The sequence below is a fragment of the Sus scrofa genome, chromosome 1, assembly GCF_054392235.1.
Source record: "Sus scrofa isolate SSC_HxYL_T2T_F1_AM1 chromosome 1, Sscrofa_HxYL_maternal_Yorkshire_Landrace_v2.0, whole genome shotgun sequence".
In the NCBI taxonomy this organism is placed as follows: Eukaryota; Metazoa; Chordata; class Mammalia; order Artiodactyla; family Suidae; genus Sus; species Sus scrofa.
Genome location: NC_139383.1, coordinates 170,205,437 through 170,221,248, shown reverse-complemented (window position 1 = coordinate 170,221,248; position 15,812 = coordinate 170,205,437). Strand labels below are relative to the sequence as shown.

Genomic DNA, 15,812 nt, shown 5'->3' with positions numbered 1-15,812 from the left:
CTGGGCCAAATGCATAAAGCCAGATCCATGCTTCACCAGCTTTGTCCTGATGCTAGCAGCTCTGTGGAGAAGCAGGTCCACAAGACAAAGTAAGGGATCCAGTGACCCTCATGCCACACAAGCTCTCAAGTGCAGAGACCCAGGCTCTGGCTCACAGTCTGCACCTGGTTATTCTTTCCTCTCAGAGCCTTGAGGCTCTGGAAGCAGTAAAAACAGCAGCTCCAGCCCTCAGACTGACACGAGCTAAGATCTTATAAACTGTGTCAGTGGTTGTTACACAAGCCTCATGGCCTAACAAAGGAAACACAACTGGAAGGCTTCCTGCTCAGGTTCAGGGAATGTTCTTGTGATGGTGCCAGGCCCTGCCGTGGGGCCTGTGGTGGCATGCCCTGGTTTATACCAAATCTGGACCAAGGCTGAGAGGACTAATGTGCACGGCTCCAGGGAGAACATTCCCTCTCGCATTCTGGAGCAGGTCATGGATGCCACAGCGTTGGGGGGCAAAAGGGGGGCTCTTTTCAAAAAAGCCCCTGAGGCCACAGTTTAAAGGACAACCAGACTTAGGACAAGTTTGAACTGGTTTTAACTCAATCCAGACACATAAATACCAAAACTATTTAAGGGAAAAGGAAAGTCTCAGGATCTCTTTACTACTTCCAAAAAAATATGGCAGGAATGTTCCAGAAAAGCCAACACATCAATCTTGACATTAAAGAGTAATTAACTCCAGCTTCAGGTTTATGTGCTGGCATTTTAATATTCACATGTCAGGGGGCACCATGGTACTCAAGCTTGTGACCCAATAAACTATGACTTAGCCAATCTGAGGTCTCATCAGAAAAGTGGCCCAAGGAGTCTGTAAAATTCACTTCTCCAAATGCGTTAACTTCCTAGGGCTACCATAACAAATTAGGATAAACTGGGTGGTTTTAAACAGAGAAATTTAGGAGTTCCTGCCATAGTGCTGTGGGTTAAGGATCCGACTACAGCAACTTGAGTCACTGGGGCAGTGCAGGTTCGATCCCCAGCTCGGCACAGTGGGTTAAGGGATCCAGCATTGCTGCAGCTGAGGCATAAGTTGCAGCTGTGGCTTGGATTTAATCCCTAGCCCAGGAACTTCCATATGCTGCAGGCCATAAAATAAAATAAAATTTCAAAAAGGGAAATTTATTCTCTCCTAGTTCTGGAGACCAGAGGTTCCAAATCAAGGTGTTGGCAGGGGCACACTTCTCTGAAGGCCCTGAGGGAGGGGGTCTTCCTGGCCTCCTCCAGCTTGTGGTGGCCCCAGACAGTCCATGGCTTGTGGCTACATTCCTCCCACCTCTGCCTCCATCTTCACAAGTTCTCCTCCTCCTTCTGTTTTTTCTGTCTCTACTATGGACCTTCGCTATTGGATTCAGAGTCCCCCTCGATTACCCAGGATGAGCTCATCTCAAGATCCTTAATTATATCCACAGTGACCCCCTGGAATGAGATTACCATGAGAAAAAATGTCATAAGTGATAAGCAGATTTTCTAGGTATGTAGTACAGCTCTGTCATTGTTAAATCATTTTAAGGGGATTATTGTGAAACAATAATACCTCTTATAGCTTTATTTCCCTAAAAATTAAAAAAGCATTTTATGTTCTAAATACAGCACATTAAATATAATAATACAGAGAATTAAAGTATAGGTAAATTACAGACAGGCTGCAGACAGATTCCTAAACCCTTAAGAGTTTCCTCCAAGATTTATTCATGGTTCGTGTGACAAGGGACATACTGTGAGACACGTGACATAGTGTGGCTTTTTTGTTGTTTAAAATCTTCTCAACCTGATACGCTCACTTTAATTCTTACGGCAATTCCTAATTTAAACAAATGTTTATCAGCAAATGTTTTAAGTCTTGATTTGAAAGTCTGGTATTCATAGTGAGAATAAGAAAGTAAATGCCTGAAACAGAAATATATTTTACTGAAATTTTATTTATTTTCTGTCATTCAATATAAAAATATGCATTTTAAAACACTCCAGGATATTTTGAGAAGCTGCACAATATAAAAGGCCCATCTAGCAAACTCTGTTTCCAGATGAGTCTGTGAGGTCGTGTTACAGTATAGCAAGGCCAGCCAGCGGCACTGCAAGAGCTATCCCTGTTTTGTAAATTCACATTGACTTGAAACAATATTAAGAAAAAGACATGCTTCATAGAGCAAAATAATGATAAAGCATAGAGCACCTTTTACCATGTTGTAATAAAATATTCATTAATTCCTCTGTGTGAAAATCTGAAAAAAGATGAAAGGCAAAACCAGACATAAAAGGAAGAATAACAAGTGTTTATAAAGTCAGTTTTCTCTGACTTGTGAAAAGACTGATCGAAAATCCTTTGAGGCAAAGTGAAAGTTCATGGGTTTTCCATCTGCCAATACCATTTCTGCCACAGCAGCTTCTTAGCTGTCCACCTAGATTTTATATTATGAATTGACATGAGGTTTGATATTGCTATCAATACATCTTTCTTTACTTGTACTATAATGCTTTCTAGCACAAATTAATTATAACTATGGTTCATCATACATAGGAATTAAGTACTAGCACAAGTTAATCATAACTATGGTTCATCATACATAGGAATTAAAGTACATTTTACCAAACTGATTTTTGAAACTTCTTAACTGTATTTGTTTACTCACCTGCCACTCTGAAAAATCTACTAATTTGTAGGGAGCTTCTTCATCATTAATGTGAATTAGTGATGCTATAACTTAATTCAAAAGCAGTTATTGGAGTTCCCATCGTGGTGCAGTGGAAACAAATCTGACTAGGAACCATGAGGTTGTGGGTTTGATCCCTGGCCTTGCTCAGTGGGTTAAGGATCCAGCGTTGCTGTGGCTGTAGTGTGGGCCGGCAGCGGTAGCTCTGATTAGACCCCTAGCCTGGGAACCTCCATATGATGCAGATGCAGTGTTAAAGGGACAAAAGACCAAAAAAAAAAAAAAAAAGCAATTATTATTTTTTTAATGGGACTCAGACCGAGAAAGCTTAGCATCAGCCAAACTTTATTGGTACACCATGACAAAAGGCCAAGTCCATAGTGATATATATAAAGGTCACTTTATGAAAAATCCAAATAAAAATTACCCTCAAAATATTTTATCCATTAAAATTAGTTTATGAATGGAAATTTAATGAGAGCAAATCTGTGCCTTTGAGCTAGACTCTCATAACCAGAAAAAAAAAGCAATTTTCACACTGATTCTTATGATACCATCACAAAGTATAACCAGTGATTTAAGGAATTCTGTTGGAACAATGAGAGATAAAGCTATGGGGATACTGAGTCTATAATTGAAAACTAATCATTTAAATTTTTTCTTTCATGGACAGGACGAAATACCAAGCACTTTCTACTTTTCCACTTTCAGCAATTCCATAAGAATCTAGAAATGAAAAAAAAAAAAGTGAAGGTCAAATCTGCATTTACCTGATTGACTATGAAAACCCTAAAAATAGCACTAAAAAGCATAAAATAGTATTGCTGCATACTGGAGAAAAATGAAAAGCACCTGCAAACATTTTCTACTGGAACTCTAGGAAAATATGAAATAACACAACCTGATTGTCTTTCTAGTGCGGTTTAGTAGTTAGAATTACTTGTAAAACCAGTGCTGGGAGTTTATAAATATTTATGGTGCCACCTGGTGATTTCCTTCAAGTTCAGCCAGTGCATTGATTTTGGATGTGACCAGAACTACCCCCTCAGGAGCACATTCTCCTTTGCATATAATACAGGAAGCTGTACAGTTAGGGACCAGATTGTCACAGGTGCTCAAAAGCATGGGTGAGAAAAGTTGCCAACTAAAGGAAAAAATGAAAACGGAGAATGCTTTACTCTGCTTGTCCACAGACATAACCACTATTTCATACATGTGGAACCTAAAGAGAATGGAAGCTCCTTTATTCCAGGTAACCTATAAATTCAGAATCGATATATAATTTCCTTTATATGAGCAGACTATGTGATATATCATTATCCATCTTCTGAACGAATCCTCGATAAGATTTTAGTTGACAAGCTGATGAGAAACAGGATCTGGATGCTGAATGATGGCTTTGGCAACATCATATCAGGTGGCTTTTGGGTCTGCCCCACAGTTTGAGTTTCTTTGTTGTGAGTATCTGTGCCAGGCCATTGAGAAACATCAGAAAGATGGTCATGGACATGACAATCACGTAGTGGCTGATACTACAGAAAAAGAAAAAGAAACATGTTACAGGCAGAGAGAACACACATAAGGAAAAGCATAAGATTCCTCTAACTAATGTTTCTAAATTTAAAACTGACCCTTGAATGACTTGGGGACTAGGGGCGCCAATTCTCTGAGCAGTATAACTTTATAGTTGATTCTCAGCATCCTAATTTCCTAAGTGTCTGTGGTTTGGCATCCTTGGATTCAACCAACCACAGATCTTGTAGTACTACAGCATTTACTATAGAAAAAAAAATCCACACATTAGTGGACTCGTGCAGTTCAAACCTGTGTTGTTCAGGTTAGACTGTATATATAAAATACACAGAATTACAAAGGATACCAGTGATTTTGAAATAGATATCAAAATGTTAAAAAGAACTAATTTGTTGTAGAAGTAGTGATGAACATAGATAATATTTTGAGATATCTCCAACAACTATGATATGAAAATGTCTGATTGGTATTAGCAGTACCAGTCTCTTTGGCCACCAGTAGAAAATGAATTTCAGAATCTAGTTTTTAGAAAAATAAGGATAATTTTCCCCCTCTATTTCTTATACCTTCTGAAAAATATCCACAGACGTCCCAAAATTCTCCAAGTTAGGTATTCTGGTATTCTAGACCATGCTATCCCGTGTTTTGACATAAGTTAGAAGTACTCTGATGAGTACACAGCCACAAAGAAAGAAAAATGTTACTCAAGCTCAAATTCAGAGCAGTGAGAGTTTTAGTCAAAGGATCTAAGCAAAAGAAAAAGGACATATCTCTCTAGTAATCCCAGAGTCAAAACTACTATCTGTCGGACTTTGGAAAAAGGTAGAAAAATACTATTAAAATTACTCAATCCTAGTTCCCACCTCTCAGTTTCTCTTTTTTAACACAGAACTACACAGAACATGGCTTGATGATAAATTTGGAAATATGGAAAGAAACTTAGGATCTAGATCTGACAAATATACAGTAAGGCAGAGGCTTCCCCCAGTGACACCAGTGCAGTATTGCCCAAACTAAGCTACAGTGCAGATTGGCAAGCTATTTATTTACAATGCCCATCAGAGTTACAATTAACTATCTAACTTCGTAATAGATTCCCACATTTTTTGCCCTTCGACAAAGGTGAAGGGAATGTTTAGCAGTCCTATAGCCAAGGTGGCTTGATGAAAGAAGGTCATATTTTCTCTCCTTTCTTCTCCTCTGCCACCAGCAAACAAGAGGGGTCCTGGTGCGAGTTAAAGAAACCCTACCCAAGAATGGCCCCCAGGACAAGCCTCAGGGAACAGGTCTTAGGACAACTGGGAAGCATGTAAACCAGGTCCATCACTTAGAGAAACAGTGGAAACTAAGGAAAAAAAGAGAAAAGAGGCCTGTAGGGCTCCCTCCCTCCTTCTCAGTAACTCCAGTCCAATAGGTGGGCTGCCTCCAAATGTCAAATTGCTGGCCCTAGACCAACCTAAGCAAAGCTTCAGTGTGCTGTCATAGGAAAGGCCCCTGAAGGCTAGGAAGGAAGGGTCTTCTACTGTAGCAATTATTAATTTATTTACTTTTGGTATTGTTATATGCTTTTACGAACCTTCAATTGTAAAGCTTTATAGTTTGATAATATTTTCTTTGGAAAGGGACTGGTTAGGACATTCTTAGGCTGAGCTCATAATTACCACAGAAATTGTCAACTTTATCCCATTTCTGCTTCTCATAGGACATTTCAAAATCTGCAACAGTTCCTGAGATCAAAAATCCTTAATCCAATAAACTGGATATAATGATCACAATTTCTTCATGTTATAAGAATGTTTACTGCCAATCCAGGGACCAGAGTTTGGAGTCAGAGATGAGATCAGCAAGTGAGGGAATGCAAACTGCCCAATCTACAGCTTTGATGATTAAATCCAGAACAGGCCAGTCTGACCCTGGTTCCATGGGGAATCCAGGCAAGGAGGTCAGGAGGCAGGTAGATGAAGGAAAACCATGAGGACTGTAAAAGGTTGCATTCAGAATGTGGCATATCCATACAATGGAACACTATTCAGCAGTGAAAAGGAAAAAATACTGATACATTCTAGGGTATAAAGGAATGCCAAAAACATCACACTAACTGGAAGAGCCAGATGTAAAAGACTATATATTGTATGACTCCATTTACTGAAATGTCCAGAGCAGGAAAACCTGTAGAGACAGAAAGCAGATTAGTGATTTCTGTCTATGGGAAGTGCATAGACAGGAATTAGACACAGGGGAATTTTCTGAGTGATGGAAATATTAAAAAACGAGGCTGTGGTGATGGTTGCACAACTCCATAAATCTGCTGAAAAATTTCCAAAGTGACTTAAGTCCTTCAAAACTTTAAAGTGGATGATTTTTATATGTAAATTAATAAGTTGTACAAAAAGAAAGAAAAGATTATATTCTAGCATGTTTTTTTTTCTGTTAAATTTTACTGCCACTTTTAGGCCTTTTATTACTGTTAATTAATTAATTTTTGTCTTTTTAGGGCCACACCTGTGGCATATGGAGGTTCCCAGGCTAGGGAGCGAATCAGAGCGATAGCTACCAGCCTATGCCACAGCAACACCAGATCTGAGCCACATCTTCGACCTACACCATAACTCATGGCAACACAGGATCCTTAACTCACTGAGGGAGGCCAGGGATTGAACCTGCGTCCTCATTATTACTAGTCAGATTCGTTTCCGCTCAGCCATGATGGGATCGCCACTTTTAATATTTTTAAAAACTTTAAAATATTAAATATGACTTGAAATCTTAACAAAGTAAATTTTGTAAAACCAGAAAGTAGATGACAAATCCTCAAATTCAGTGACAGTCTATTTATAAAATGTATTCCATATATCACCTATCTCCTTGGCCTGAAATCATGGACTCTTGGTTCATTTAAGCTACCATCGTTGGCAGGGAACAGTTGTGAAGCTCATCATCTTCATCCAATTGAGTCTAAGGCGTTCCGTCTATAATATTCTCCATCAATCAAGTCTTGGTGTCATTTCAGCAAAGCAGAGTTAAAGAAGCATCAAATTTCAACTTGAAATGAGCTTAGCTGTTCCCACTCTCTCCCTGTGACTATTTTGACATCACTTAAATCAGCAATTTTCAAGGTGTACATATGCGATAGTAATGAGGGACAGCGTCTGTGTGTGGAGGGGCATACAGAATAACCAGGCAGGCCTGTTCAACCCGTACAATGGGTGATGAAAGACTGATTATACTTCTCATAAAAATGGGCAATAGAAGCAGGTCCTATCTGTCAGATGTACTAGGGAAGAAAAAGGTTGAGAATCACTTATTTTTTTTTTTATTTTTTATTTTTTGTGTTTTAGGGCTGCACCAGGGGCATATGGAGGCTCCCAGGCTAGGGGTCAAATAGGAGCTACAGCTGCCAGCCTACACCACGGCCACAGCAACGCAGGATCCGAGCCATGTCTGTAAACTACAACCACAGTTCATGGCAATGCTGGATCCTTAACCCACTGAGCGAGGCCAGGGATAGAACCCTCAACCTCATGGTTCCTAGTCAGATTTGTTTCTGCTGCACCACAATGTGAATGCCAAGAATCACTGATTTTAAAAAGCTTAGTATTCATTTCCAAGAGTCAAAGATATTTTATGGCACTTATTAATTACATTTAGGATTAAAATATTATTAGGAGGATATTAAAATATTATTGAACTTAATAAGTTTTCACTATACCTAAAAAGAAATGATATGTTAGTTGTCATTTGTATTTTAATAAGGTATAACAACAGTGCATGCAGGAAGCAAAGTCCAAATGAATACTGCTATCAAACCAGAGTTTAAACTGATGATGCTGACTATTCACTTCATATCAAATACATTTAGAAGATAAATTTAAATACATGTTTTTATAGCTATGAAAAATACCTCAAAGGAATTTTCCCTCTAGTTTAAAAACTGCAGTTCTCTCAGTATGCCATATAAAAGGCAATACTCTGTAAAGTTTATGGCCTGCTATAAGTGAAGAAACCGTGTAAAAGAACAAAAGAAGAAAATACTAAATTACAGCTCTGTCAGCCCAACTCAGTTTCATGGCTTGGGGAGGATATTTTTCACTTGGCTGTTGAAAAAAACACCTGATGCCATAAGATCCTCCAGAAAACCACTGAACTTATATCTGCCGTTTCAGGTGATCACACTGACTGGAATGTATTCCTTTAAAAGCCTCAATTTAATTCTGGTAAAATTGGCTCCAAAGATGCGTTTCAAACATATTGGACTATCCTCATAAACAGATACCCTGACTCATGTCCTAGCAATGAAATCTTTATTTTTAAAGATTCATTACTTATTTATTAAGCTGAAAATAAAGTTGAGTAATCTCTCTAGTCTATTTTGAAAACCCATTGCAGTGCCCACGACGACACTATGGACATTACAGACACATGTCAGACTGTGTTCATGCAGGCGATTAGCTCCTAGATCTCTCTGTAATTCTGGGACAGATTCTCACCATTTCTGTATGTATAAAGCAATAAAACAGTGAGGACAAAAGGACAACATTCCATGCCTGTGAATAACTGAAGTTATTAACTTTATTACTAATAACAAAAGGAAATAAAATTTATCACAAAAGGAAACCACTGCAGGACCACAATTCAAATAACCCTGGTTCCCATTAAGGGAGTCCTGCCAGTAAGTTTAATAAGATCTGCAACATGACAAGGAACACCTCAGCTTTTCAAATGTATATTTGCGTAGGAATAATTAGAAAACCGAAACTTAAAAGCAACATTCTCACAAATAAAAGGCAGGAAAATGTAGGATAATGAAGTTTTGATATGTGAACCTTATTATATGGTGCTTTAGTTTTGAATCTTATTGTGTATTTTCCCCCACTATCCAAGCCTCTTCATGGCAATCAATTAGGTGCTTATGAAGATGCATGGACCACTTCTGCCCATTAGACCTGTATCACATGGATCACTGCAGCACTAAATGCCATTATTGCTGTGTAGGATGCAAAGGAAAGATTTTAGAATTCTAATTCACCAACAAGAGTAGCAGCAGGAATATAAACCTCAACCTTGCAGCATCAATTGGGGCAATTTCATTTAGAAAGCCTAATTCCACTAAGATTTCTTTCTTTTTTTTTTAAAGCTTTAAAATTTTTTTTATTTATTCATTTTTTAATTAGTCAATAAATCTATTACATTTATAGTTGTACAATGATCATCTCAATCCAATTGTATAGGATTTCCATCCCACACCCCCAGCATACCCCCCCACCCCTCAAACTTTCTCCTTTGGAAACCATAAGTTTTTCAAAGTCTGTGAGTCAGTATTTGTTCTGCAAAGTTCATTCTGTCCTTTTTTCAAATTCCACATGTCAGTGAAAGCATTTGATGTTGGTGTCTCATTGTCTGACTGACGGCACTTAGCATGATAATTTCTAGGTCCATCCATGTGGCTAAAAATGCCCGTATTTCATTCCTTTTAATGGCTGAGTAATATTCCATTGTGTATATGTACCACATCTTCTTGATCTACTCCTCTGTTGGTGGACATTTAAGTTGTTTCCATGTCTTGGCTATTGAATATAGTGCTGCAATAAACACTGGAATACATGTGTCTTTTCAAGTCATGGCTTTCTCTGGGTAGATGCCCAAGAGTGGGATTGCTGGATCAAATGGTAGTTCTATTTTTAGTTTTCTGAGAAATCTCCATACTATTTTCCACAGTGGTTACACCAATTTACAATCCCACCAAGAGTGTACTAGGGTTCCTTTTTCTCCACACCCTCTCCAGTGTACTAGGGTTCCTTTTTCTCCACACCCTCTCCTGAAATTGCCCCAATTGATGCTCCAAGGTTGAGGTGGAGAGGGTGATGATGGCCATTCTGGCTGGCGTAAGGTGGTACCTCACAGTGGTTTTGATTGGCATTTCTCTAATAATGAGGGATGTTGAACATCTTTTCATGTGTTTTTTGGCCATCCGTATGTCTTCTTTGGAGAATCCTCTGTTTAGAGCTTCTGCCCATTTATTGATGGGCTTGTTTGTTTTTTTGTTATTGAGTGGTATGAGGTGTTTATAAATTTTGGAGATTAATCCCTTGTCAGTTGATTCACTTGCAAAGATTTTCTCCCATTCTGTGGGTTGTCTTTTCATTTTGTTTAGGGTTTCCTTTGCTGTGCAGAAACTTTTAAGTTTAATTAGGTCCCATTTGTTTATTTTTGTTTTTACTGTCATTACTCTAAGAGGTGGATCTGAGAAGATGTTGCTGTTGTTTATGTCAGAGCGTGTTTGGCCTATGTTTTCTTCTAAGAGTTTTGTAGTATCTGGTATTATATCTAGGTCTTTAATCCATTTTGAGTTTATTTTTGTGTATGGTGTTAGGGAGTGTTCTAAGTTCATTCTTTTATATGTGGCTGTCCAGTTTTCCCAGCACCACTTATTGAACAGGCTGTCTTTCTCCATTGTATATTCTTGCCTCCTTTGTCATTGATGAGGTGGCTGTAGGTGCGTGGGTTGAATTCTGGGCTTTCTATCCTGTTCCACTGATCTATATGTCTGTCTTTGTGCCAGTACCATATGGTTTTGATGACTGTTGTTTTGTAGTATAGTCTGAAGTTTGGGAGCCTGATTCCTCCAGCTCCATTTTTCTTTTTCAGGATATCATTGGCTATTCTGGGTCTTTTGTGCTTCCAAACAAACTTTAAAATATTTTGTTCAAGTTCTGTGAAAAATGTCCCTGGTAATTTGACAGGGATTGCCTTGAATCTGTACATTGCCTTGGGTAGTACAGTCATTTTGATAATATTGACTCTTCCAATCCAAGAGCATGGTATGTCTTTCCATTTATTTGTGTCATCTTTGATTTATTTCATCAGTATCTTATAGTTTTCAGAGTACAGGTCTTTTGTCTCTTTAGGTAAGTTTACTCCTAGGTATTTTATTCTTTTGGATGCAATAGTAAATGGGATTGCTTCTCTAATTTCTCTTTCTAATCTTTCATTGTTACTATATAGAAATGCAGTCAATTTCTGTGTATTAATTTTGTATCCTGCAACTTTGCCAAATTCATGGATGAGCTCTAACAGTTTTCTGGTACAGTCTTTAGGATTCCCTAGGTATAGCATTATATCTGCAAATAGTGATAGTTTTACTTCTTCCTTTCCAGTTTGGATTCCTTTTATCTCTTTTACTTTTCTGATTGCTGTGGCTAGGACTTCCAAAACTATGTTAAATAGTAGTGGTGAGAGTAGACATCCTTGTCTTGTTCCTGATCTCAGCAGGAATTCTTTCAGATTTTCACCATTGAGAGTGATGTTAGCTGTGGGTTTGTCATATATGGCCTTTATTATGTTGAGGTAGGTTCCCTCTATGCCCACTTTCTGAAGGGTTTTTATCAGAAATGGGTGTTGGATTTCGTCAAAGGCTTTTTCCGCGTCTATTGAGAGGATCATATGGCTTTTATTCTTCAGATTGTTAATGTTGTGCATCACACTGACTGATTTGTGGATATTGAAGAATCCTTGCATCCCTGGCATAAATCTCACTTGATCATGATGTACAATCCTTTTTATATATTGTTGGATGCGGTTTGCTAGCATTTTGTTGAGGATTTTTGCATCGATGTTCATCAGTGAAATTGGCCTGTAGTTTTCTTTTTTTGTGGTATCTTTGTCTGGCTTTGGTATCAGGGTGATGGTGGCTTCATAGAATGAGTTTGGGAGTGTCCCTTCCTCTGCGATTTTTTGAAATAATTTCATAAGGATAGGTGTTAGCTCTTCTTTGAATGTTTGATAGAATTCACCTGTGAAGCCATCTGGTCCTGGACTTTTGTTTGTTGGAAGTTTTTTAATCACAGTTTTAATTTCAGTACTTGTGATGGGTCCATTCATCTTTTCTATTTCATCTTGGTTTAGTCGTGGAAGATCGTACTTTTCTAAGAATTTGTCCATTTCTTCTAGGTTTTCCGATTTATTGGCATATGGTTGCATACAGTAGTCTCTTATGATCCTTTGTATTTCTGTGATGTCTGTTGTTACTTCTCCTTTTTCATTTCTAATTTTATTGATTTGAGTCTTCTCTATTTTTTTCCTGATAAGTCTGGCTAAGGGTTTGTCAATTTTGTTGATCTTTTCAAAGAACCAGCTTTTCATTTCATTGATTTTTTTCTATGGTTTTCCTTATTTCTATTTCATTGATTTCTGCTCTGATCTTTATGATTTCTTTCCTTCTACTAACTTTAGGTCTTGTCTGTTCTTCTCTCTTGAGCTGCTTGTTTATTTGAGCTTTTTCTTGTTTCCTGAGGTGGTCTTGTATTGCTATATACTTTTCTCTTAGGATGGCTTTTGCTTCATCCCATAGGTTTTGGAGTGTCATATCTTTGTTGTCATTTGCTTCTAGGTATTTTTTAATTTCCTCTTTGATTTCTTCAGTGATCCATTGGTTGTTTAGTAGCATGTTGTTTAGTCTCCATGTGTTTGTGTTTTTTGCAGTTTTTTTCTTGTTGTTGATTTCCAGTCATATAGTGTTGTGGTCGGAAAAGATGCTTGATGTGATTTCAATTTCCTTAAAGTTACTGAGGTTGGATTTGTAGCCCAGGATGTGATCAATCTTAGAAAATGTTCCATGTACACTTGAGAAGAATGTGTATTCTGTTGCTTTCGGATGGAATGTCCTATAAATATCTATTACACCAGTCCATCTGGTGTAATGCTTCATTCAGGGCCTGTGTTTCCTTATTGATTTTGTCTGGATGATTTGTCCATTGCTGTAAGTGGGGTGTTAAAGTCCCCCACTGTCACTGTGTTATTGTTGATTTGTCCTTTTAAGGTTGTTAGCAGTTGCCTTATATTTTGTGGTGAACCTAGGTTGGGTGCGTAGACATTTAAAATTGTTATATGTTCTTCTTGGCTTGATCCTTTGATCATTATGTAGTGACCTTCCTTGTCCCTTAAAATATTCTTCATTTTAAAGTCTATTTTGTCTGTTACGAATATTGCTACTCCAGCTTTCTTTTGATCCCCGTTTGCATGAAATAGCTTCTTCCATCCTCTCACTTTCATTTTGTATGTGTCCCTGGAAGTGAAGTGGGTCTCTTGAAGACAGCATAATATGGATCTTGTTTTTGTATCCATTCAGCCACTCTGTGTCATTTGGTTGGGGCATTGAGTCCATTCACATTTAAGGTAATTATTGATATATATGTTCTTATTGCCATTTTATTAATTGCTTTGGATTTGTTTTTGTTGCTCTTTTTTCATCCCTACTTCTCCTGTTTTCTCCTCTTGTGGTTTGATGACTATCTTTACTGTTGTATTTGAGTTGATTTTTCTTAATTGTTTGTGTATCAGTTGTAGATTTTTGGTTTGCAGTTATTCTGAAGTTTTGATATGAGTCTCTCTATATAAGATATTGTTTTAAGCTGTTGGTTTCTTAATTGCAAGTGCATCTCCAGTGTCCTGCATTTGTACCCTCCTCTTCTCACAATTTCTGATTTTGGTGGCATAATTGTGCATGGATGATTTCGTATCTTTACTGTATATATACCTTTACTGCTGAGCCTTTTCATTTGTGGTATTTTTGTCTCTGGTTGCAGCCTTTTCTTTTCTGCCTAAAGAAGTTCCTTTAGTATTTGTTGTAACGCTGGTTTAGTGTTGCTGAATTCTCTTAGCTTTTTTTTTTTTTTAAGGCCGCACCTGTGGCATATGGAAATTTCTGAGCCAAAGGTTGAATCAAAGCTACAGCTGCCAGCCTACACCACAGCCATAGCAACACAGGAACTGAGCCATGTCTGTGGCCTATATCACAGCTCATGGCAATGCCAGATCCTCAACCCACTGAACGAGGTCAGGGATCGAACCCGCAACCTCATGGTTCCTAGTCAGATTCTTTTCCACTGCATCACGACAGGAACTCCTGAATTCTCTTAGCTTTTGCCTACCTGTGAAGCTTTTGATTTCTCCTTCAAATCTGAATGAGAGCCTTGATGGTTAAAGTAATCTTGGTTGGAGGTTTTTTCCTTTCACCATGTTCAGTATATCATGCCACTCCCTTCTGGCCTGAAGAGTTTCTGCTGAAAAATCTGCCGATAACCTTGTTGGGGTTCCCTTGTATGTTACTTGTTTCTTTTCCCTAGCTGCTTTCAAGATTTTCTTTGTCTTTAATTTTGGTCAGTTTGATTAACATGTGTCTCAAGGTGTTCCTCCTGGTGTTTATTTTATATGGTACTCATTGTGCCTCCTGGATTTGAGTGAGTGGTTCCTTTCCCATGTTAGGGAATTTTTCAGTTATTATCTCTTCGAATATTTTTTCTATCCCCTTCTCTCTCTCTTCTCCTTCTGGCACCTCTATAATACGGATGTTGGTGTGTTTAACGTTGTCCCAGAGTTCTCTGAGACTCTCTTCATTTGTTTTCAATCTTTTTTCTCTTTTCTGTTCCACATCCGTGATTTCCACTAATCTGTCCTCCACCTCGCTTATTTGTTCTTCTGCCTCCTCTATTTTGCTGTTTACTGCTTCTAGTGCATTTTTTATTTCCGTTATTGTATTTTGCATCTCTTCTTGTTTAAGTTTTATATCTGCATCTCTTTGCTCAGTGTTTCCTGTAAATTATCCATCTCTGCCTCCAGTTTATTTCCAATATCTTGCATCATCTTCAGCATCAACAGTCTAAAGTCCTTTTCCTGGAGGCTGAGAATCTCCTGATCACTTAGCTGATCTTCTGGGGTGGTATTCTTTCTCCCTTATCTGAGTTATAGTTCTCTGTCTTTTCATTTTTATAGGTTTTTGGTGTGGTGACCTTTTTACAGATAATAGAGTTGTAGCCCCTCTTATGGCTGAAGTTGGTATAGGGGCTTGCTGTAGGCTTCCTGATGGGAGCGACTGATGCCTGCCCACTGGTAGGTGGAGCTAATTCCTATCCCTCTGTGGGTGGGGCCTAGTCTCTGGGTGGGATTAGAGGAGGCTGTGTGCCTGGCCGGTCTTTAGGCAGCCTGTTTACTGATGGGCGGTGCTGTGATCCCACCTGGATTGTTGTTTGGCCTTGGGCTTCTCAGCGCTGATGGGTAGGGCCAGATTTTCCCAGAATGGCCACCTCCAGAGAAAGCACACTGCTGCATATTACAGAGAACTTTGCTTCCAGTGTCCTTTCCCCACAACAAGCCACATTCACCCCTGTTTTCCCAGGATGTCCTCTAAGAACTGCAGTCAGGTTTGACCCAGATTCCTATGGAGACTTAGCTTTGCCCTGGGACCCAGTGCACGTGAAAGTCTGTGTGTGCCTTTTAAGAATAGGGTCTCTGTTTCCCCCAGTCCCGTGGAGCTCCTGTGCACAAGCTCCACTGGCCTTCAATGCCAGATGCTCCAGGGGCTCTTTCTCCCAGTGCCAGATCCCCACACGTGAGAATTTGACATGGGGCTTAGAACTCTCACTCCTGTAGGTGAGTCTCTGCGAACCAGTTAGTTTCCAGTTTGTGGGGCTTCCCATCTGGGAGGTATGGGGTTGCTTATATCATGTAATCTCCCCTCCTACCTCTTGATGTGGCCTCCTTTGTCTTCTGGAGTAGAATATCTTTTTGAAAGTTTCTGGTCCATTT

At 38.8% G+C, this 15,812-nt stretch overlaps 1 protein-coding gene across 12 annotated transcripts in view; it reads right to left on the bottom strand.

The window, feature by feature from the left end:
* Positions 1-1,947: 1,947 nt before the first annotated feature.
* The window catches only part of PIGN (phosphatidylinositol glycan anchor biosynthesis class N), a 99,210-nt gene continuing 85,345 nt past the window's right edge, over positions 1,948-15,812 (bottom strand). For all 12 annotated transcript variants that reach the window (XM_021099773.2, XM_084977283.1, XM_084977309.1 and 9 more), the window contains one exon: positions 1,948-4,231. In XM_021099773.2, the coding sequence (XP_020955432.1) occupies positions 4,108-4,231 (124 nt within the window). In that variant the 3' untranslated portion in view covers positions 1,948-4,107. The remainder of the gene's footprint in view (positions 4,232-15,812) is intronic.